This window comes from Mercurialis annua, linkage group LG1-X (assembly GCF_937616625.2).
Source record: "Mercurialis annua linkage group LG1-X, ddMerAnnu1.2, whole genome shotgun sequence".
In the NCBI taxonomy this organism is placed as follows: Eukaryota; Viridiplantae; Streptophyta; class Magnoliopsida; order Malpighiales; family Euphorbiaceae; genus Mercurialis; species Mercurialis annua.
In genome coordinates this window covers 57,351,039-57,376,038 of record NC_065570.1, presented here as the reverse complement: position 1 = coordinate 57,376,038, position 25,000 = coordinate 57,351,039, and the positions used below count along the sequence as shown (strand labels likewise).

The following is a 25,000-nucleotide window of genomic DNA, read 5'->3' as shown; positions in this document are numbered from 1 at the left end:
ATATTATAATATTAATTACTATTATATAAATATGTTATATAATTTTTATTTTTTTTATTTTTATAATTTAAAATACAATTATTATTAAAAATTTATATTTTTTACTTTTTGATTGATATATTACAATAAAAGTAAAAATTATTTCTATAGTGAAGGGTGAGTTTATTTTATAGTGAGAATGCATCATTCTCATTTCACTTATTTTCAATGTGGGATTTTAACTATTCTTTCTTTCTTTTAGCAACGAAATTATTTGTCGTTGTGAAATGATAATATTTAGAAACGACACATATTAAATCGTTGATAAAGCAAATAATTTACAATGACATGATTAGTCGTTGTAAAACAATTATCTTTAAAAACGATATAAATTAAGTCTTTGCTAAAGTATAACTTTTAATAACGATTTTATTAGGCGTTGTACCATAATTATATATAGAAACAATATTAAAATAATTGTTATAAAAAGTATATGTATTGTAACGATTTTAATGGTCGTTGTAATAGACCGTTACTGTAACTCACTTTTCTTGTAGTGGTTGTTCATATCAATTTATAAAAAATATTTTTAATAATTATTAAATATTTGACAAATTCATATAATTTTCATTGAAATATATAAGTAATTTTGTTTTTATGTAAATTAATAATTTATATATATAGACTAATATTTTTAATATATATTATTTAATTTTATAAATCAATTTTAATATTTACTAATTCAAAGTTAATACGAATATAATAATCAAATGAAAAATAGAATAATATATATATATAAATAATATAATTTCGGTTCTTCGGGTATAAGTTCGGTACTTCAGTTCGGTACGGTTCGATTCGGTTCTCGGTACGGTTATTTATAAAAGATCCAGAACTGTACCAATAAAATTTTCGGTACGGTTCGGTTCGAAGACAGTCAATAGTCAACGGATATTTTTCGGTCCTGGATATTTTCGGTCCGATTTTCGGTTCGGTTTTGAAGATATCCAGGATCCGTGCTCACCCCTAAGTGCAAATGTGCATCAACCTATAATTTTATTTATTTGTCTAGAAAAGAAAATACGATGAATGCCATAATTAATATATTAGAGAAAAGCAAAGATACTTTCCAAAAAAAAAAGAGCTCAACCCTTCAATTATTTTCATAGATGGAATCAAAAACCTAAACTTTTAATGAAAATAAAAATAAAAATAGAACAAAGTATGAGTCAAAAGGGAGAAGACAAGAAAAAGAAAACAAAGAAATGAGAGTAGCGAATCAAAGAATAGATATGGATTTTGAGCGGCCTCACTCTTTTTTGTACTCTATCAGTATCAAACGACACTTTTACACACAAATCACGGGGAAACAACTCCCACTTCTGCGTTTAAAGCCTCCCTCCAATAATTGCTAAAACACTCCAGTCACCGCCCATTGTTATTCTTTTTAGGCTTAATATTTTAAAAATATTAAACTTTTGCGTCAATTCTAACCAAATTTTCCAAATCACTCTATATAGCTCGTTTTGAAATTTATTGTTTTTTAATAAGCAGTTTTTTGCCCTAATGACCGTTAGTAATTCTAGCAAAACAACCAATTTATTTTTAAAAGTGGCTATAAAAAAACACAAATAAGATGATTTTGAAAAATTTGGTTATAATCGACAGATTTAGTATTTTTAACATTAAGCCTTCTTTTTATTAGTATTATATAGAAACTGTGAAAAAGTTGAGTAAGCATGAAAAGAAATTAGTTAAAAACAAGAGGTGAAAAATTATTGCCCAAGCAAGTAACAACAATAGCATGGAGACGTTCAAAAAATAATAATGATAAGAAAAAATGGTGAAATAATGTATTTTACAAGAAAATAGAAATATAAAGTTTTGGTTTCAGAACTGTTTATGAAAATAAATAAAATGTTGAAACATATAAAACTCGATAAGTTTTTGTGCACAAATAACAACAATGATGCAAATCGCTCCATCTCTCCAGTTTACTCTCCCTATACTCAGAATACTATAAAGTATTCTAATTTTTTTTAGGCAGGCCCAGTGTATGATTCTTTCACCCATCCGCCTAAGGCCCTCATTCTAATTACTATAACAAACGTGTGTATGGTAAATCTATTTACACGTGGCAAAGCATGTAGAGCAAGAACACTTGAATAAACATAGATTGGATTGCATCAAAACGCCTTTACCAATTGCATTTGTAACTGATACTTAATACCATGACACTCTAAATGACAGAACCATACATCAATGATCTTTCAATTAATAAATTCCTTGTCTTTCCAGCTATATATATCCAGAGCAAATTTCTGTATGCACACTGAGACTAGGAGCAACCTAACCAAGCATTTCAAGTTTCTAAAGTTGTTCAGCAGATGTTCAAACCAGCCACTCATTAGCAGCGACACTAATTTGTTGCATGCATACATACACGCATAACATATACCCTCGTTCCAGATCCTGTCATTATTTCCAAATAAGGTTAGCCTGTCTAGATTTTTGGTTCCACCTAAATGCACATACATCATAATATGTGTAAACTTCCGAGTTGATAAGGGTGAGCATTTACAATGGATGCAAAAGTGTGCTTATGAGACAAACTAGTAAGTGATGCAGTCTCCGAAAAAGATTTAATAACAGCAATGTGAATGATAAAAATCATATCAGAAATTAAAATATCTTGTTTACAAGGAGCAGATGAACATCAAAATGTTCTTACTATTATGGCATTAACTTCTCCCATAAAAGAAATACAGTCTAAAACAAGACGACCAGAGCCAAAGGATAAAAAGGAGCCATAATTCTGCCCTAAAATATGTCTAGGATTATTGCAAAAGAAAGTGACCCCTGCTTCGTATATTTGTACAAACCCATAATGTTTCTCACAAGTCACATCTGAGATTCAAATTTAGGAAAGAATACCTCATGAAAATATCTCAAGCTGCCTTGGGTGCTTTATTTGGTAGCAGGCAGAGTTTCACGAACAGCACCTGCGATTGAGTCATACTCTTCATCCCGATGAGCAAACTTCTTGTGAAGCACCTTCTCAAACTCAATCTCATCAAAAGGCTTAGTTTTCTCAGCAGCATTAACCTGTGCAAGATTAGAATAATTGGCGGCTGACTGCGTGATAAAGGCTACTCTTCATCATTTAGATTCCTGAGAAATCTTGCAGGATTTTGCCTACCTGCATATGTTGCAAACATTTAAGCTGCTATATCATGGATCACATCTTGAAATTTTCACTTAAGGTTAAGTGCACGTGAGAATATAGTATGGACCAAAGCAGCTCCACCTATAATGCAATTCCAACCAACGTATTCTGGATGATAAGACTTTAAGTGCTCGAAACTAATATGATTAATAATGGAATCAACTTTAAATAAAATATAGCACTACAAGACAAATATGCAGATATCAGAAATACCTCTCCAGCAGGTATCTTTATGTTCTGTCTTGCAAGGGCACCAGCAGCAACCATGACATTTTTCTCAACAACAACAAAATCAAGAAGTGTTGCTCCTATACAAATAAAAGCCTCATCTTCAGCAGTACAGCCACGAAGAACAGCATTATGGCCTGCCCATTTTGAACTTCAAATAATAATGCATAGGGGGTTGTAGCTTACATCATATTGATTAACCAAAAAAAATACAGTGACCATATTCCTCACCTATAGTAACATTTCTCCCGACTATGTTGGCAGCACCTTCCCACTTAGATTAGACTTTGCCACAGGCACAAGGAAGTTATCTTGCATATTCATTCCAGATCCAACACTTATACTGTTCAGTGTTCATAACACCTATTCACGAATAAAAGTATACATTATTGTCAATAAATATCAACCAATACAACCGCGAATCGAAGTAGAGTGGGTTAGCCTCTTGACCTCTTCTAAAATTAAACTGACCCTAAAAAAACATCAGATGGCTTCTAATGCCAACATCTTTGTTTATCAACTCAACCACACTTGCAAACTGAATTTAGTTGGCTTCGAAGACCCTTTTCCTCATTGTGTACAGCTTAAGACAATCTTTCTTAAATTTTTAAAAATAGAAAATATCTATAGAAAAAAGATACCTAGTTTGATATATCAATATAATTATCATTTAAAGTGAGCTTGCAGCTTAGCTAAGTTTATGAAACCTGGACTAGGACTATATCCGTTATGACTGAATTTACTGACTTGCAAAAAATGAAATTATTGGGAGTCAAACTCTATTGAATAACCAATATCTATTAAATCAAAAGCAACAGGATGCAAGGATCCTGTCTGACGAAAAGAAAACAAGAATTTTAATCAGTTCAATACAACAATTTACACTGATGAAACTCTTTGACTAGTAAAATTTATAGTTATAATAAACCTAATTAATACCGAGTGCAAATGATAAACAAAAAAGTAACATACAACACACGAATTGTAGAACAACGATACACGATCAATCATATATATACCTCTCAAATTCTTGTTTTCTTCTTCTTCCTGTACTTTGATTGACTGATGTTTTGAGGTCTGTAAGGTTTCTACTTTCTATACTAAACGGCGTGAGGAAGAACAAAAATTTCCTACTGTCTAGGCAGTAGGAATTCCTGCAACTTGGCATGTGGCAGCCATTTATTGGCTCTCAAATTAAATGGTTAATTAGATGGTTTAATGTGGGTTAATTAACCATTTTAACTATTACATCCTCTATTTTTATTCATTCAGTTAAAATTGTATATATTAATAAAATGTTACTTTTGTTTTAACTTATAAATACAAAGATTGATATAATTTTATTAATTAAATTACTAGTTAATAAATGTTATATAAATTAAATCATGAAATTATTTAATCCCTCTGTCCCGAATTGATAAGCTACTTTATTATTTTTGGCATTTAAAATTACATATTACCGTTTATTTTTAGTAAACAATTTTAAAATCAAAAGTCTTTTTTATTCTCTAATAAATATGCATAATTGTTCCTAAAAATTAATTGATTCATATTCCAACATAGAAATTTACACCAATAATAAAAAAATGATCATTAATGTATTATTTATATATCTAAAAAATTATCAAAGTATAAAATTGAAAAAATAGATAAACTAACAAATTTTAACCAATTTAATAATTTTTTCTGATAACTGGAATTTTCTTCCAGCCTATCATTTTGAAATAAAGGGAGTATTAGAAAGGGAAAATTTAAAAGATATTTGTTAAAGTTATCTTTAATTTGCAAGTATTTATAGATAAATATATTTTTTGATTAGATAGTAAAAAACAAAGAAAGTATAATATATTATTTTGTAATTTTGTTAATTCAAAATTTAATGTATTTATATTATAATTAATAAAATATAACCAGATATATTTATCTATTATGCTTTTTGTTCTTTTTGTATAATTCACATAAATTATATTGTACACTAAAATTAGGGAAACATCATAGAAAAATATCATTCACATCAATTATATTAGTAGAGCCTTCTATAAGTTTTGTATTCCAATGTTTGAATGATTTACATGCCTAGACAGTAGTAGTGGGAAAAGAACGAAAAAACTTTTTAAATTTTACAAAACATAAAAAATATTTGAATTAGTTAAATAATAAAACAAATAAATTGTAAGATCTAAAATGGTTAATAACCAATACTTAAATGGGTTAATTAAACATTCTATGGAAAAGGAGGAGGCATGTGTAGCAGCCAATAAAAGGCTGCCACATGCCATGTTGTAGGAGTTTTCTGCTGCCTAAGCAGTAGGAAATTTTTGTTCCGTGAGGAAAACCAACGAAGGAGGAGAATTGTTACTCTGCGGGCATGTATGTATATGACGTCAAAATGGAAGTGTCGTTTGTAATTTCTTCGAATGATAATAAGTAAGTCATGACTCGTCCATTTACCTGAAATTTGAAAAGAACGACATGTCGTAAACACGATGGATCTAATAAAATTTCTAGGCCATAAAGTTTTCAAGATATGAGCAGTTAGAGGAAATTGTTGAAACAGAATTTAGGGCTCTCATTGGGCCACCAGCACCTTATGAAGCCAAAATAAATATAGAGATTATTAGGTATTTACCTAAAAAAAGAAAATAATATGAAATAATACCTCACTGCGGAAAAGATATTGAAAATACTTTAAGAATCTTTTTTATTTGTGTTTGTACTCTCCGTGGCATAATATTTAGAATTTTACTCTTACACCAACTACCAGCCTCCCTACTCTCTCTCTCTCTCTCTCTCTCTCTTTCAATGACCTGCACTTACTCATTTTGTTTCTATTTTCAACTAATTTTTTTTTTTACTATTTTTTTTTCATTTTTTTATTATATTTTCTTTTGTATCTGATGAATATCAAGAATTTATTTTATTTTCATTTTCTATAAATATTAGATTTTAAAGCAAACTTATTAAAATTAAATGAATGTTAAGAATTTATTTTATTTCCATTTTTCATCTTATTATAGTGTCATTATCAGTATCATATGTAGCAAATTATTATATGATAATATGATGATACTGCTGAATAATATAAGACAAAATCACAGTATCATTATCATATGATTATCACTGTATCACCTTCTCATATGATTATCACAACTTCATCTTAGCATGTAATTATCAGTGTGTCATATTGCATTGGCATCTTATTATCATGTCATTATCAGTATCGTATGTAGCAGATTATTACATGATAATGTGATGATACTGCTTGATAATATTAGACAAATATCACAGTATCATATTATCATATGATTATCACAGTATTACATTATCATATGATTATCACAGTTTCATCTTATCATATAATGATCAATGTATCATATTTCATTATCATTTAGTTATCTTACTGCAGTGTTATGATAACAACATGATAATATATTGATACTGATATGATAATCAGATACTATTTTGTCATAACATAATCATAGATATTATCATAACATTATAATCTTGATATCATAAATATTATCATCTCGGTATCATATAATAATGTTATGATAACGATATATGATAATATTATGATAACGATATGATAATCAAACATTATTTTATGCAGAATTTTTTTTCCTGCAATGTTATGATAACTATATGATATTACAGTGATACCCATATGATAATCAGAGGCTTTTTTTTTACAAGAAAAATATTTTTTCTGCAGTGTTATGATAATGTGATGATAATGCAGTGATACTCATATGATAATCAGACGCTGCTTTGTTTGCAGAAAATCATTTTTTGTGCAGAAAATTATTTTTTTCATCATAAAATCGTTTTTCATGCAGATTTTTAGATCTAAAATTGAAAAAATCAAAGAGTAATTTATTTAGATCTGAAAGTTAACATAAAAACACCACGAGTTAAGAAAAAAATCGCTAAAATCAAACATGAAAGAACGGCGGAATGACGACGAAACGATGGCGGAGTAACGGCAGAGCGATGAAGGAACGATGAAGAAGAAAAAAGCAAAAATAGAGAAGAAATAAAGAAGAAGCAAAAAAAATGGCGAATAGAAAAAAAAAAAGGAAAAGGAAAAAGAAGAAGAAGAGAGAGAGAGAGAGAGAGAGAGAGAGAGAGAGAGAGAGAGTGAGTAAAAAAATGACAGGTTGTAATATAATTAGAGTAAAAGAAATTTAGTTAGAGTAAAATAATAATAAGAAGTAGGTATAATTACAATATAAACATGTCTTAGAGTAAAAAAATAATTTTCTTAAAAAGGCGAGGTATTTTTTCGATCTTTTCCTTGTTGAGGTAGGAAATCATATTATTTTAGAAAATAGAGTATTTTTTCTAATTTTCTCATAAATATAAAGTGTAATAGAAAACAAACAAAGGATCACTTTCATCTCTGAATTTGTGTCAAAAAGTCCAAAACTAAAAAATAAAATCATTTATACTCTAAATTTTCATATTTCGGCTCAAAAAAGCTCCTCCACAGTCTCATCTCAGAGAGTGAGGTACACTCTCCGGTTTTAGATATTAGTTTTCTTTCACAGTGGGTTTTAACAAAAAAAAGGTAAAAATAATGCTTAAAATTTTCAATTTTTTTAAATTAACATATAAAACTTTTTAATTAATAATCTAATTTTAAAATTTTAATTATTTTATTAATAATATTTAAAAATATAGAGACTTTATAATATTTTTAATATTTTTTATAAATTCATATCTTTTTTTAAAAAATCATTTTACGGCAGGAATGAGCTTCTTTTCGTCGGAACCGAGGAGCAGAGCTCCTTGTTTTTCCGAGGAGCTTCTACTCCACATCGGAAGAGCAGATATGCTCCCCTAATGAGGAGCTCTAAGCTTCTACTCCACATCGGAAGAGCAGATCTGCTCCCCAATGAGGAGTAGAGCTCCTCAAAGCGGAGCAGATCTGCTCCCCAATGAGGAGTAGAGCTCCTCAAAGCGGAGCAGATCTGCTCCTCCGATGAGGAGCAAAACTAATCCTCATCGGGAAATTGAGGAGCTGCTGCTCTTCGGTAAAACGAGGAGCAGCAGCTCCGAAAAAAATTAAAAAAAAAATTATCTTTTGGATAAAAATTTAAAAAAGTCTCTCATTTAATTAGTGTTAGAATATAATTAATTAGTGGTTAAATATGATTAATTAATGTTGATTATGATTAATTAGAAATTAAATAATATAAATATGATTAATTTAAATCCCACTCTCCAATTAAGGTGTTGCGTCAGCAAAGGGGCCTTTTTGAGTCGGTTTACACAAGTTCGGGATATAAGTAATCTGGTTTTCTAGTTTTAGACTCTTTTAATACTTTGACGCAAGTTCGGGGTGAAAGTGATCCTTTGTTCAATGGAAAACGTAAAAAAGCTTAGGAGTATAGGTGAATCCAACTCGTTTGTAAGCTACTCAGAGATTCGAGTTTGAATTTTTGGAGCTTATTAAGTAAACGAGTCGACCTCTATTTTAAAAATACTCGACTTAAAAGTTTATGAATAAACTCGTTCATATATTTATATATTAATTAACACATTACTATTATATTTATTTTTAAAATAAATATGTTATGGATTATTTAAATTTAATTTTGTTGATATAAAAATATTAATATAATAAAAATTTAATTTTACTAAATAAAATTGAAACTCGATTAAACTCGTGAGCTTTTGATGAGTTCGGAAGTCTCTATATATATATATATTCCGAACCCGATTCAAAAATAAATGAGTCAATTTTTAGTTTTTTAATACTCGAGTTGACTTAACTTGTCTGCACCTCTAATTATAAGCTCATTCATGTACTTTCATACTACTTTTTTTTTATTAATTAAAGGGTTAATGTCAAAAAAAATCATGAACTTTACATGTTTTTTCATTTTAATCACACAGTTTAAGTTTTGTCATTTTTACGCACGAACTACCATTTGTTTTCAAATTCATACATGACGCTGAGGTGATCTGGTGTAAAATGACATGCACCTCAGCGAATCATGACACCTTAGCAGCGCGTATGAATTTAAAAAAAAGTGATAGTTCGTACACGAAAATGACAAAATTTTCAAAACTAAATGAGTCAATCTCTATTTTTTTGATGAGCTCAATAAGTACTCCATAAGTCCATATCTAAATTTTAAACTCGATTTAAAAATAAATGAGTCGATCTCTATTTTTTTAATACTCAACTTGATTTGATTTGGCTGCACCCCTAATTATAAGTTCATTCACTTATTCTGATACTACTTTTAAATTAATTAATTTATTATTAATTGAAAAAATATCATGTCTGTTTGTTGAGAGTATTGGACATTGTAGTCATAATCACATTATTCAGTGCTGTAGGTTGGTTAATGATTTAATCGATCTATTTGGGTTAAGTTAAAACGAATGAAAAAAATGCAGAAATTGACTTTAGGCGAAGGAGATGCCAGATGGCTCCTGTCTAATCATATACCAACTGGTATAACAACTCCTCAACAACTGACCAACAAACATCTCATTTACATATCTATATTTTCGAAACTTGATTATAACTTACCCCTAAGTAAGACAAAATATTAACAAGTTGAGTATTAGTTAAGTGATTTTATAATTATGGCTTTTTAATTTTATAATACATTGGCCAGCTAATGCCTGCTCTGCTTGGTGCTACCCCTCTCCTCTTCAAATTCCAACATGTTTATTAAACCTCTCTAACAATACTAATTCGTCTCATTTTTCTCTCAACAAATGAATGAGAGAACTTTTGTAGTTATATTTTTCTTCTGGGCTATCCTCACAATTATCACTCCAACACTCATTTTATTGTCAGAATCTTCAAAACCTGACTTGCTGCAGTTCAATGGTAGGTAAACTTACTTCTCTTTAATTACTTTTTTGGTTTCTGTTTTACTGTTACAGTTTACTTCAGAGACTGGTGAAATTATGGATATGTTGGTTTTTTGTTTATTGCAGTTGATAGAAGTGGAGGACTAATGAATGCTAGAAGAATGATTGACTACTCAGAGAAGCAATTGGCAAGAAAAATTATCCGATCGGCACCGGCACCTGCTCCGGTGCTGGAACCGGTTTTCAGAACGAGATGGTCTAGTTTGAGAAAGTTTTTTAAGAAGCTATGATTATAGGTCAAAGATACATATATATTTTCGAGCCATGGCTATGGAGTTATTTATTTAAGAGTTGTTTTATGATTTAGGGAAATTGTTTTGGAGATTTCAATCCTATAGTTCAGTTCATGAAAAATAAATGTAAAAATGCAAAAGAGATGTAATTAGTTCATAGATAGATCATAGATAAAGCTGCTATATAGAAATACAACTGCATCTTTCTTGTAAATGAAGTTAACTTTGCATAGTCAAAAGACTCAAAACTCTCCACTGATAGAAAACTGCGCGACGAATCGATGAATACTATTCATCAGTAATTTTAGCCAATAACTAGAGAATTGGCACAGTAAATGTAAATCCGATGGATTGCCGACACAATACCAATATCCGTCAGGAATATTGGCGGGAGTGTAGCTCCAAGAAGGAGCCACTTATCCAAAATATTTGCAAACCTGTCTGTGATCACTGACATAAACTTAAAACAAGAACAATCTAGTATAGCAGCAGATTTCTGCAATTATTTTATTGATAGAGATAGCAGATTTACAAACAAAAACAGTTCAGAAGAATCATTGATCCATTTGCAACCATTGAATATATGTTTATTCAGATGATAATATTGTACAAAAGAAGCACATTTAAAACCCTCAAGCGTTCTGATCAAAGAATTCTTCAACGGTGGTGTATTTGACATCTGGATACAGAGCAGAAGCCTCAACTCCCCATGAAGGATCAATCTCAAAGTTGGTCTGATCGCCCTTTATAAACACGCTATGGTTGATTGCTAGACCAATGCTATATGGCACCGGAACGGCTGCAAGAATTCAAGAACAAACACCAAAAATAGAATGATGAAAATCTTATCTCTGTCTTTGATCAAACAGAATAAAATGTAATGAAATTGGCTTACTTTCGATGTCCTTGAGAAGCTTCTCTTCTGAAACATAGATTTTCTGAAAGGTCTTGCCTGTTTTCTTCTCTTTGAGAGCAACAAGTTCATTGTAGTTTAAAATGTTCTTAGGAGGGTTGATAAACAGGGATTTGTTCAAGGTTCTTGGATCATCTACCGCTTTGATGGTGTAGGTTCCAATGTCCTGCTCCAGACTAAAAATTGCTGCAAAACAAACATATTATATCAAACTGAGCCACATTTAAATCGTTCAATTAACAAGCGGAAATTTAGACAAAAAGACATATATAGTTACCTTTGACACTGCCGTCTCCTAAGATGGAGACAGTGTCACCAGGGGGTAGCACCCAGGGGATAATCATAGCAGCAAAGCAGTTGGAAACGACATAAGTGTAGGGTATCCCTTCAGCCTCAATGGTACGGCGAAGTTGAGCCTTTATTTCAAATATAGATTTTGCTGGCTCAACGATATGAACATGATCCACATCTGTCCCAAACTCTGAAGGGAAGAATCTCTAAACCACCACATAACATATCCAGTTCAAGGGAGATCAATTAGTCTCTCATCTTGTGGTTAATTAAAAAGGATTTATTGAGTTATCCAAAACACTTAATAAACTCCGAAACTTTATACTTATAGCGTTTATTCATACATCCTTTCGCTGTTTACAGGTTTAAAGAGTTTTTCATTTCAATATTTCTGTTTCCGTGCAACATAAACTCCGAAACTTCTTACTTCTGAATAAAGAAATAAAATAGTAACTTGTCTACACCCATTTTTTCATAATTACGTTTTCAAATAATCAAAAATTATAATTAGCATAAGATAATTAGGAAGACTAATCTATTTATTTAATCTAATTGTTGGGTTGAATTGAACCATAATATAACTTCTTCAGATAACAAATAAATAGCTGAATATAGTAAAGAACACAAATAAAGGGTAAAACCTTGACATTGCCAGTTTGTTTAATAGCAGCAATAATCTTGGCCTGATCTGCTAATTGCTGGCCACCAACTGTTGATATCACCACATCCACTTGCTTAATAGCATTCACCAAACTTTCATGGTTAAATAGATCACCCTGCATACATTAATTCAATCATTTCTCTTTAGATATGTGTATTTAATTTACTAAACAGAGTACAATATCAAATGGAGAATTAATTAAATGAGCTTACATGTAGCACAGTGACGCCCAAGCTCTTGAAATTCTCGACAATTTTGCCTTTAACAGCATCAGAGACTGTGCTCTCCCTAACCAGAGCGAATGTGGGATGGCCAGCCTTTGCACTTGCTTCAACTATAAACTTTCCGATATAACCAGTCCCTCCAATTATCAAGATTTTGCTTTTATCACCCATTCTTTTTTTTTCTTTTCTTTTCTTTTCTTTGAGAAGAAACGAGAACGCTAAGGCCGTTGATGGATTTTCTTTTTGCAGCGCTGAACTATTTATGGACACAGGCCGAGAATGCGTAATTACTAAAATACCTTTTTTTTATTATTATTATTTGACATACTTCTTCATTTAAATTAGTAGTAGTTTTCAATTTTGGAATGTCAAGTGTCAATTGTGAAGGAGTGAATATAGTTGGAATTAAGGGTTGAATTACTAAAATCCTTTAGTTCTTTTTATTATTTGACATATTTTCTCCATTTAAATTAATTTTAAGTTTTGTAATGTCAAGTGTCAATTGTCAAGTGAATATAGAAAGAATTAAGGGTTGAATGCATTGTGCAGAAAATCAATTACTACCAAAAATTAAAGTGTAAGTAAATAATCAATCAATCATCTAATCGGTTTTGCCAACAAGTACTCAAGAAACAAAATAAGAAGAAGATGCAAAATAAAGCAATCTTGGATTTTACCTATAAGCGGGTGATTAAAGAAGAAAATGACACGAGCCCGGCAGTTGAAAATAAAAGAGAGCAAAAAAATCCAGTTAAATCAAATTAATTAATTTGATTGTTTTAATTATAAAATTTAGTTAATTCATTCAGTTTGATTAATAGAAAATTCAGTTCGATTACAATTAAAGATTCTAAAAAATTTATTAACTTAATTTTTTTAAAATAATTATTATTCTTTCAATTTTTATCAGATTAATCTAATTAAGAGACCAATTAGCCGATTCAATTTTATATTTTTAAGATTTTAATTAATTTAATTTAAATAATGCAATAAATTCGATCGGTTCGATTAATTAAATTAGTCAACAGATAAGATTGTTGGGAAGTTCTTTGTCAAGTTAATTTGGTGGTTACATTCATCATAATTTAAATGTGAAGATGAGTAGGTAACAAAGAATACTCTGCAAATTTGTGCCATTCGATTCGATCAACCGTAAAATTCGTCTAATAATCAACCGTGACATCTTACTTTAGAGCCTTCTATCACAAATTATTTAAAAAAAAGAGAGAAATAGCTAATTACCTAGATTAGAGAAATATTAGCATTTAGTAACCCTAAAATTCTAACTTGATTTACATACCCCAAGTGTGTCAACCATTTACTTTTTTACTCTGCTCTTTATTTTTTATACTCCACTTATATTTAACACACTTTATTAAAAAGTTTCTTCTTCTTCTTTTTCTTCTCTTCTCAGCTCATTTAAAGAGAAAAAAAAAACAACAAATCAACAATTAAATTTAAAATCTTCAGCTCATAACAATTCAACAAATTGATTTCTCTAATTCTATCATTACTTTTTAAAAATTTATTGTGACTTTTAAATTTAATTTCGATCCGCTCGAATTTTTAATTTCTAATCAAATAGCTTCAAATTTCACTTCGAATTCAAATCTAACGATCATAACTTTCTTAAAAAACAAAGAAAACTGTAAATTATTAATTTATTTGTTCTCATTAAAAATCTATTAGAAACGGTTTCAAAATACAGTTTCACACCGTTTACAAAGGTTTCGAACAGTATAAAATAGTTGCAAACCGTTTACAAAGGTCTCAAACAGTTTCTAAAAATACTTTCAAATAGTTTAAAAAATAACAGTTTCAAACAGTATAAAACAGTTTCAAACCGTTTACATAAAAAATAACAGTTTCAAACAGTTTTAAAAAAACAGTTTCAAACAGTATAAAACAGTTGCAAACCGTTTACAAAAGTCTCAAACAATCTAAAATAGTTTCTAAAAAAATACTTTCAAACACTTAAAAAAATAACAGTTTGAAACACTTTCGAACAGTATAAAACAATTTCAAACCGTTTACAAAGGTTTCGAATAGTATAAAACAGTTTCGAAAAAACAGTTTCAAACGATTTCTAAATTTAATTTTAAACATTTGCAACCAGGTTAAAACATCATCAATAAAGAAAATTACGATTTTCTTAAAAAAATTTGTAAAAAATTACAGAAAACAATGATCTAATAATTTAAAACAACATAGAAAGAAAGAAGTAGAAGAAGAATTATCATCTATCACCCATCATATTATCTCTTAAACTCTTCTTTTTATTCAAATTTCTTTGTCTTAGAGTTCATTTATATAGTGTGGAAAATAAAAAAAGCAAAAAACAAAAAAAAACGAAAAAAAAATTGCAGAGAAAAGAAGAAGAAGAAGAAGAAGAAGAAGAAGAAGAGAAAGAAAGAGAAAAAAAAGAGAGAAAAAAGGAGAGAGAAAGAAAAAAACGAAAAAGAAAAAGGAGAAGGAAGAGAGAGGAAAAGGAGAGAGAAAAAAAAATGAAGAATGAGATATGCATGTGTTTAAAAGAAGGAGAGTAAAAATAAAAATAAGTTATTTTGCTAATTGAGAGTACAACTAAAAACAATAGAAAAATAGAGTATAAAAGTAAATTTTTGAAATTGAGGTATTTAGAACAAATAAGTTAAAAAAAAGAGTTTTTTGTGCAAATTTCTAAAAAAAAAATCATAAAATCCCCTAAGTTTTGCTAATTGGACTAGTAAAACCTTTCCATCCAAAGTTCTGTTAACACCGTCAATTTTGTTAAGGTATCACTTAAAAACAAGACCTAATCACTCAAAAACCACTCACCTTTAAACTTTTTTTTCAATTCCACCCCGGCGTTGAAAATTTATCAATTTTACCCACTTTTGAATTTTCCGTTTTCAATTGTACCCCAATATTTTAATTTTTGTTAATTTTTTTTACTTAAATGATGAAATCATTCAATTAATTAAGTCTAAACATGAAATTAAATTCTTTTTTATTCAAAAAAGTACAAATAAGTCCTTTATTTTTAAAAACTAACTAAAAACCATAATCAAATTAACACTAATTTAAATTCTTAATTAATTTAACTAAATTTAAATAAATTTTAAAAATATACAATTAATATATGCGAGACATGGAGAATGTTTTAAATAAATTTTCAAACGCAAAAGACGTTAATTTAATTTTTCAGGGTACAATTGAAACATAAAAATGCAAAATAGGGTAAAATTGACAAATTTTCAACGTCAGGATATGATTGAAAAGGGGCTAAAAGGTCGGGGTTTTTTAAGACATTAGGCCTAAAAAAAATCACACAGATGAACAAATCTTTTATTCATTAAAGATCAGACCCGTGGGTCTGTTTGTAATTTAAAAAATAATAAATTTTTTGTTAAAATTGTAATATTTTTTTTAAAAAAAAATTAGGGTTAATTTATTATATGTATAAATTTTAGGTGTTAAATTGTTATATATATAAATTGTGGAGGGTTAATTTGTCATTTTAAATTTTAAATTAAAAGGATTAATTTTTTTTAATTATTAGGTATTAATTTAAAATATTAAAAAAAGTTTAGGACCATTCTAAATTTTTTTCATTTAAAGACCACTTCGGAAAAATAACCATCTTTGAAAATCGGAAAGTGTATCTCACTTTTTTAGATGAGAGTAGGGAGGGGGCATTTTAATCCAATTGTACCAAATTCAGGATAAAAGTAATTTTTTTTATTAATTTAGACGTTTTTAATATTTTGTGCCAAGTTGACGTTTTTAATATTTTGTGCCAAGTTGAAGGAATAAAGTGATCCTTCGTTTGTTTAAATGCCTTGGCTACCCAAGAAACTTTATAATTACTTTATAAAAGGACCCCCCCATCAGCAGGGCTTTGTAGTGATGTTCACGAGTTCGGAATCATAAATTACCATCATGATGGAGTAAAGCCCAAGCATACAGAATAAACTGGCCTAACGCAATTTTAGAAACTTTATAAAAACAAAAGGGGTAATACCTTAAAAAATTCCCAACCTTATAATCCCTTTTGAATTCTACCTTAATATTAAAAACTTGTCAATTTTATCCTATTTTACATTTTATCATTTTAATTGTATCCTGAAATATTAAATTGACGTCTATTTTGTTTGAATTTTTTTAAAAAACGTTCTTCATGTATAGCATATATTAATTGTACATGTTTAAAATTTATTTAAATTTAGTTAAATTAATTAAAAATTTGAATTAGTTTTAATCTGATTATGCTTTTTAGTTAGTTTTTAAAAATAAAAATTATACTTTATTAAATGGAAATGAATTTAATTTTATCTTTAAACATGGTTAATTGAATGATTTCATCAATTAAGTAAAAAAATGACAAAAATTTAAAAATTGGGGTGCAATTGAAACGATAAAATGTGAAATAGGGTTAAATTGACAAGTTTTCAAGGTCATGGTAGGATCGTAAAAGGGGCTATAAGATCGGAATTTTTTAAGGGCCAAAATAAAAATACAAAAACTCAATTTTATTAAAATAAAAATATGCTTTATTATCTTTCCATAATAAAATTTATTATCTACAAGATTGAGAATATTAAAATTTAATATTAATAAATAAAAATATAAAAATTCAGTGTCAAAGTAAACAAATATAAAAAAATTAATATATATTCTTTTTAATGTTATCAAACCCGGCTCGGACATTGAACTGGTGAGGACAGAGAGTGAAGAAGAGTAAGAGGTCCAATCAGTGTTGAACATAATAACATATTTAATACTCCCCCTTCCAACAAAAATAGGTTATTTAGACAAATAAAAGATTTAAGAAAAATATGTCAAGTTTGTTAAAATTAGTTCTTTTACTGAACTTTCCAATTTTATTTTTTTATAATATTTAGATATATAAATACTATATTAATGACTAATTTTTTAATCGGTGAATTTTGTATTGAAACATAAAATCATTAATTCATTTGAGATAACTAGGTATATTTATTAGGGGTATATAAAATTTTGAATTTTTAAGTTACTTACCAAATTTAGAAGGTGGCCTATAGTTTGGACGCCAAAAATAAAAAGGTGACCTATATTTGTGGGACGGAAAGAGTAATTATTGATGTGATTATATATAAAAAATACTTTATATAATAAAATATATTAAAAGATAAAATTGTATATTGCATCAGTTATAATATATTATTAAAATAATAATTTGAAGAAAATATATTATAATCGGGGGGAATTAGTCGCGAGCTTCAAATTTTAAGGATCACAACACTGTTGTTAATTAAAACTTGAGACATCACTACTAATTAGAAGAATTAGCGCGAAGGTTAGGAGTCGTCATCCAACGAGACCGGCACATCTCTTCTAATTTGCGCAGTGATAAATTATATTATGAAACACTAACAACCGCACCAACTAAAGATTAAGTTCATGTACTAATATATCATAACTTTATGTAAACTTTTATATTTTATTATTTACCAATTTTTATCTTTTTAACCATTTAATTTGTCTGGTTCAGATTTAACAATCATGGTATTTTTCTTATAAATTTACAAACTCGAATTTTTAAAAGAAAAGTTAAAACTACAATATTACCAATATACACTAAGTACGCATTTTAATATTTTAACAGAAAAATATAATACATTAAAATTGGATAAATACTCTTCCCTCCCTCTAGCCTTTCTTCCAAAATCAACCTTATTCTGAAGACTAGAAATCATCATCGGACGAGATCGACACTTTTTTTAATTTCGGACGGTGACCAGATTCCATTATGAAACACTAACAACTGCACTAACCAAAGATTAAGTTCGGGTACTAATATTCCATAATATTTATGTAAATTTTTATGTTTTATTATTTACCAATTTTATTTTTTTAACCATTTAATTTGTTTGGTTCAAATTTGACAACCATGATTTTTTTCCTTATAAATTTAAGAGTTGCAGTTTTTTTTAAAAAGTCAAAACTATAATGTTACCCATATACACAAGTACGCATTTCAATTTTTTTAATAGAAAAGCGCATCACATTAAAATTGGATAAATACACTCTTCTCTAGCCTTTCTTCCAAAATCAACCTCATTATGAAAGGGAAAAAATATCGATTTTAAACTTTCAATGTGTGTGTCTATATAAATATATTTGGTTACGGATTTTTGTTTATTTGTAGAGTGTTTAAATTTTAAAGGATGTTTGATTTTAATAGTTTGTTGTTTTTTTTTTTTTTTATATAATTGATCAAAATCTTATTTTCAGAATCACTTGTTTTAACTCTTGATGAATGTTGTTGTGTTTATATTTCTTTATTCTCTCAAATTTCTTTTGACGATTTAGACATATTTTATGGCAGACTTTTGTTAGTTTCAGCAATCTTTGAGATGATTCAGGTTTGCATGTTGCGGTTTTTAGAAGTCAAAGTGATTTTAGTTACACAGTTACAATAATTCCTTCGCATGAGTGTAAGCCGATCTATTCAATAAATTTATGTATGTTTTTAGGATAGGCAACTTGTTATATGTCGGGTTATTAGAAATATTTTGATTATTACAATTGTAATTGCTACTAGATTAAAATAATAAATAATAAAAATTAATTTTAAAAAATAGATAAATACATAAACTCAAAAACATATTTTTCATAATAAATTTATAAGTTGACATTCTCAACAAAAAGGTTAAAAATTCCATATCACCAGTATAGTTTATACTACATAATATGAGATAACTCAAATAGTAATAACGTCTCACCTCAGGTTAATTTTTAGAGAAAATAACAAGAAAATCAACAATTTTCGTTAAATACAAATTAAACTATTTTGTTTACATTTGTTATCATGTTTCTTACATTCTTACCAACTTTCTTATTACTTTTCATCAGCACCATGTCTTACCTAAAGACTACACGTGACATATTGAGGGAGAAGGGAGCAAAATCCAGTGCGGACAATCACAATAATTAAGCTACACCTTTTCAAAGTGTTGGTTTCGTTTAAAAGGATTAATATGATATTGTTGTACTATTTTGTCCTTTTGCTATTTGTTATTCTCTCTATAACTTATCTCTGCAATTTTTGTTATCTACCATATTTCTCCATTTTTTTGATAATTTGGTATTTTATCTTTTTGCTAATTTATCAGTTTTCACTTTTTGTTTTTCATTTTTGTTAACAGAGAAGTTCGATTTATGAAAAAACATCGATGCAAAAAAAATTTAAAAATAATCAAACATATAATTTGATACATCTCGATACATATTTGATATATATTCGATCGTTCAAAACATTTTTTTTCATATTTACAATTTTTTTAGTTTTATTACATAATTCATATATATATATTTGATACATCTCCGATACATATTTATTGTTTGGTGCATATTCATAACATTTAAAGATGGTAAAATTTAGTTAAAAATTAGTATTTTTGTTGGAAATAACCCTTGATTTGCTAGTTAATATGAATTTAAATTTTTAATGAATTGAGTTCAATTTTTTTTTATCTTTTAATGTTTAGATAGTGCATTTTCGGATATGTTATTGTTGGTAATGTTATTTTATAGTGCTCATTGAATTCTAACCGACTATATTTAATAGCAATTCGAATATATTTTTAATATATCTCTGATACACAATTTATACATGATAAATACATATTTGATACATTAATTATATTAACTGACAAATTCGATTGTTTCGTTTTTATATTGTAAAAAGCTTATATACATATATAATAACACTAATTAAAATGAATTTTCTAGTGTTTATTAAATTCTAATCGACTATATTTAATTATAATTCAAATATATTTTTAATACATATCTGATACACAATTTATACATGATAGATACATATTTGATACATTAATTGAATTAACTGACTAATCGATTGATTCGTTTTTATATTTAAAAAAACTTATAATTAATATTATTATATTTATTGTTTTATATATATTTGATCAGTTTGTTTTCATTATTTGACTGAAAGTCCCAAGGTGGAAGAAATGAGAAAGACGAGTATAAGTGAAAAATATTCGATAAATATTTGATACATCTCCGATATATATTTAATGCATCTTGTATACATACGTGATACATTTTCGATACATAATTTATACGTGGTATTTATAAAAAAATATTAAACATGATAGATATTTTTTTTAAATGTACTTAATAGATACATCACTGATACATAATTTATACACGATAGATATATTTTTAAATATATTTAAATATATACATGATAGATACATTTTTACTAAATTTATACAAGATATATATTTAAATAGATACATGATATATACAGTTTTATTACACTTATTTTTTTACACTTATTTGATACATTTTGCGACGTATTAAATTTTTTATTACATGTATTATATATTTATTTTAATATATGTTTGATACATATTCGATACATAATTTACACATGAGAAATATATTATTCATGCATTAGACCCGTGTTCGGTATGTATGAACAATATATTCGATAATAATTAATAAAATTATTTTTAGTACATATTTGATAAATCTTCGATACATAATTTATACATGAAAAATATATTATTCATGCATCGGACCCGTGTCCGATATATATCAATATTATATTTGTTTGATACATCATTGATACACAATTATTTATTGTTAGTTAATTAAACTAATTTTTTACTTTTTGTAAATATTATTTTGAATAGTTTTGTGGATTATTGTTATATTTGTAAATGTACAGAAATAATAAAATACTATAAATAATCAGTATATATTTTTAAAAAATAAATACTCCCTCCGTCCCAATAGAGTTGTCCACTTTGCCTTTATCACACAGTTTAAGAAAAGTAATTATTGTTTATGGGTTTTGTAAAATTTACCTTATTTTTCTTGTCATACCCCTATTTAATATGGGGTCCACTTGCAATTTACTTTCAATTTACTCATTAGTGGATTTTTAATAGGGGTAATATAGAACAATTGAGTGTAAAAGTTAATTATTTTTTGAAAGTGGACAAGAGTTTTGGGACAAATTTTTTTCTCAAAGTGGACAACTCTATTGGGACGGAAGGAGTAGATTACTATCAATTTTTTTTTTGAAATGATGTCTCAGAGATGTATCAGAGATGTATCATATGATATTACAAAACTGTGTCTATAATTTGTTGATGCTTGCTTGCTATAGGTGCTGACGCGCTGACGCGCTCTGACGTGCTGACGCGTTATGACGCGCGCTGACGCGCTCTGACACGAAAATCACATGTGCTAGCTGTTGTTATTCCTTTTTATTAAGATGGTATTATGCTTGCCATGTGTCACCTATTTAATGGAATGGTGTTTGTTGTAAACTTTTTTGCTTTTGTGGTAGGAATGATAAATAAGGGAGTTAGGTGACAATGTGTGAAATGTTGAGCTATTTTTGTGGTATTTTTGTGATCTTCTCTAATTTTTATCATAGAATAAGACTGAAATTATTTAATATTTTAAAAAAGACAAAAAATAGAAGTCCACTAATATGATCTAAACTAATCATTAATTCTTTTACATTGTACAAGAATCTAGTGTTATTATAGACGTGGAGGAAATGATAAACAAGCAATGTTCAAGTGAAATTTTCACACTAGTACTGGCACTGCCTTGCACAAGAAATCCAGAGAGATGCCAAAATCTCACAAATTACAATACCAAAGCATCGCAAAATGTCCCTTTCCACGCTCTCCAACTATTCGCATACCATACAGTCACACCATCACACTCAGCTTATATCTAAATTTATACACATGGATTTGTAAAACATCTAGAGTTGGGTCGTTACATTAAACAAGCATTTTGCATATATACAATACAAGTAGGAGTAAATTAAGTAATTAAGAACTAAACCAAGCACTAATTCCAGTATTATTATTATTAACTTTTGAGGCAGCCGCGTTGGCTATGTGAAACTGCGAAGCGTAAGTATTAGAAGCTCGTTCCAGTACTGGAGGTTCATTTAGAAATGCCGAGTTGCTCCTTGTCCACCTGCATAATATAATTCAATTAATGTTGATATAATAAATTCAAAGAACATTTCGAAAAATTTATAGTTAGATAACATTACTTTTTTTTTCAATCTTTATGCGACCAAAAATACTATTATTGTATCTTTACGGATAGAAGAAGCATACAAGTTCATCACAAAGCCATTAAATTATAACTTAATTATTATTGATTTAATAATAACATTAATAATCTTAATTTCCGATCAAGCATAGGGTTTAGTTTAATTATACCATCCATTTTTCGTTATGAGCTCCTCCAATCTTTTGTCTGCTTTCATGGTCTTGGAATCAGGCAAGGAGCTTGATCTCTTCAGCTTTATTGTATCGCTATCATCAACATGTCCCCCATCCTGTCACACACATATATAATTGGATTTATAGTGTGATACAAACAAAAAAAATCCGAACGTTCGATTATAATTAGAATAAAATTCTTCAGAATACATTTTTTATCTTATCGTTGACAAAAATAAAAAAAAATGATTCGAATTGACTACAAATGGATTTATTTTAATTTTTAAAGTTCTGATTAATTTTAAATAAATAGTTCATGGATGATCAAAAAGTACTAAAATCGAAATTTTAGTTCTTAAAGAAAATTAAAGAACCTGGTAGCTATCAGATGGACTAGAAATGGATTTAAGATGATCCTCCTCTACTTTCTTCTTTAATTTCCAGTAAGCTTCAATTTCTTCTTTGGTGAATGACCAATTCTTTCTGTATTTGACTGGCAAATTAATTAAGTACTTAATGATTAGACTGAGCATAAATAATCACATAGAGCATAATTACAAAAAAAACTAATTACTACTAATAAGTTATTTGATGATGATTAATTGTACCTGATTTAGAATTTAAGGCATGTGAGTCCCAGCCAGCCATTAAAGATCCCATTTTTGCTCAAAAAAATTCTCTCAAAAACTATTGACTTACTACTGCAAAATGGAGAGCTCAAATTTATTGTATAGCTATTGAGGATGGTGGGTCTTATCTATTTCTTGTTCTTATCCTAAAGCGTGTTCGTAATGTTTTGTTTATTTGAGTTGAGACAAAGGGGCCACGACCGTTTAAACAAAGATTTTGGATAAAAGCTGCCGCCATGAATATGATTGTGATAAGTTCCACTAAGTTTTGTAAGGTAGCTCACAGATTAAGATACAGTGGTATTAGCAGAGCAGTATGCGTGATATCATAAACGGTAGCTTGGCATAATGCATGTCTTAGGCCTCTGTATTTGTTTTATTTTTAACATTTTAAATCGGTGCATTTTTGTTTCTTCATTTCTAATTTTTAATTTTCTAATTTTATGTTTTTAATTTTATTACTAATATTTGCTGTTATAAAAAGTATTAATAGTGTTACTTTATCAACGAGTTATAACTCAAATAATTAAGCGAGGACAATATTCTATTAAGTCGTGAGTTCAATTTTTATATTAAAAAAATAAAATTTGTTTAGAAATTTAATATTAATAAAAATTAAATATATAGATTAAATTTTAATAAATTTGAAATAAAAATATAATGAATTTTTTTTTATCTCAACCACAATTATTATTGGATGAGGTACATGTACTTTTTTAAAATAGTGAAATCTAATAATTGTAAAACTAAAAATGACCAATACTAACAAAAACAAATTTAAATTAAAGTAAATAAATTAAAATATATTCTAATATGCATTTTGACACATCTTAGTTTAAAGGCCTAATGGTAAAAAAAATAAACATTTACGACTTGTTGCAATTATATCCAAACCTTTTAATTTTTGCAATAATATCTAAATTGTATTTTTTTATTGCAATAATATCTAAATTGCATTTTTTGTAACAATAATAGTCAAATTGATGGCTAAATTTGTTGTTTTCAATTAAGATATTAGGCTATTATTATTATTATTATTTTGATGTATAATAATATAGTAAAAGTCCCAAGAAATGGCAAAAAACTCAAAAAAAATTCACATAAAAAGTGCAATTTGGATATTATTGCAAAAATTAAAAGATTTGGATAAAATTATAACAAGTTGGAAAGGTTTTTTTTTTTTGCTATTAAACCTAGTTTAAATTATATAAACAACTAAAGCATTCTATTAGAATTTTGTCTACTGTCGTTAAAGACGAAGGCAAATTACGTAATACGGTCCACAATTGTTTCTATTTATTTTACCTTTTTCCAATTTGATTACTTTTCTTAAAAGAAATCCAAAAATTTCTTATTTTATTTTTTTTCTTTAATTGTAAATATTAATGATTTTTATTAACATAATACTTTAATTGTTAACAAAATTTAAATTGAAGGATGAAATTGTTTGATTCTAAAATAAAAGAGAT

General features: G+C 27.9%; 3 protein-coding genes and 1 pseudogene across 3 annotated transcripts; 1 reads left to right on the top strand and 3 right to left on the bottom strand.

Moving 5' to 3' along the window:
• Positions 1–2,636: 2,636 nt before the first annotated feature.
• On the bottom strand, positions 2,637–3,787 carry LOC126673678 (gamma carbonic anhydrase 1, mitochondrial-like; annotated as a pseudogene).
• Positions 3,788–10,041: 6,254 nt separating this feature from the next.
• On the top strand, positions 10,042–10,774 carry LOC126665786 (uncharacterized). The gene is made up of 2 exons (XM_050358693.2): positions 10,042–10,283; positions 10,394–10,774. Exons 1-2 carry the CDS (start codon positions 10,169–10,171, stop codon positions 10,555–10,557), a joined length of 279 nt encoding a protein of 92 aa, XP_050214650.1. The 5' UTR covers positions 10,042–10,168; the 3' UTR covers positions 10,558–10,774.
• A 264-nt stretch (positions 10,775–11,038) lies between these two features.
• LOC126665785 (eugenol synthase 1-like) lies at positions 11,039–12,892 on the bottom strand. Its single transcript, XM_050358692.1, has 5 exons — positions 12,638–12,892; positions 12,406–12,540; positions 11,751–11,970; positions 11,456–11,659; positions 11,039–11,359 (listed from the first exon to the last, which is right to left on the bottom strand). Exons 1-5 carry the CDS (start codon positions 12,818–12,820, stop codon positions 11,193–11,195), a joined length of 909 nt encoding a protein of 302 aa, XP_050214649.1. The 5' UTR covers positions 12,821–12,892; the 3' UTR covers positions 11,039–11,192.
• Positions 12,893–22,231: 9,339 nt separating this feature from the next.
• Positions 22,232–23,714, bottom strand: LOC126664598 (uncharacterized). The gene is made up of 4 exons (XM_050357073.2): positions 23,511–23,714; positions 23,277–23,395; positions 22,900–23,018; positions 22,232–22,648 (listed from the first exon to the last, which is right to left on the bottom strand). Exons 1-4 carry the CDS (start codon positions 23,560–23,562, stop codon positions 22,498–22,500), a joined length of 441 nt encoding a protein of 146 aa, XP_050213030.1. The 5' UTR covers positions 23,563–23,714; the 3' UTR covers positions 22,232–22,497.
• Positions 23,715–25,000: the final 1,286 nt, after the last annotated feature.

Bases quoted from the DNA above. Each gene is read 5' to 3' on its own strand.
- LOC126665786 (XM_050358693.2), top strand. From the start codon at position 10,169: ATGAATGAGAGAACTTTTGTAGTTATATTTTTCTTCTGGGCTATCCTC. The intron at 10,284-10,393 runs GTAGGTAAACTT...TGTTTATTGCAG, and splicing joins TGACTTGCTGCAGTTCAATG to TTGATAGAAGTGGAGGACTA.
- LOC126665785 (XM_050358692.1), bottom strand. From the start codon at position 12,820: ATGGGTGATAAAAGCAAAATCTTGATAATTGGAGGGACTGGTTATATC. The intron at 11,660-11,750 runs GTAACTATATAT...TTTGTTTTGCAG, and splicing joins AGGAGACGGCAGTGTCAAAG to CAATTTTTAGTCTGGAGCAG. The intron at 11,360-11,455 runs GTAAGCCAATTT...GAATTCTTGCAG, and splicing joins GCTTCTCAAGGACATCGAAA to CCGTTCCGGTGCCATATAGC.
- LOC126664598 (XM_050357073.2), bottom strand. From the start codon at position 23,562: ATGGGATCTTTAATGGCTGGCTGGGACTCACATGCCTTAAATTCTAAA. The intron at 23,396-23,510 runs GTACAATTAATC...TTAATTTGCCAG, and splicing joins TGCCTTAAATTCTAAATCAG to TCAAATACAGAAAGAATTGG. The intron at 23,019-23,276 runs GTTCTTTAATTT...TGTGTGTGACAG, and splicing joins GTCCATCTGATAGCTACCAG to GATGGGGGACATGTTGATGA.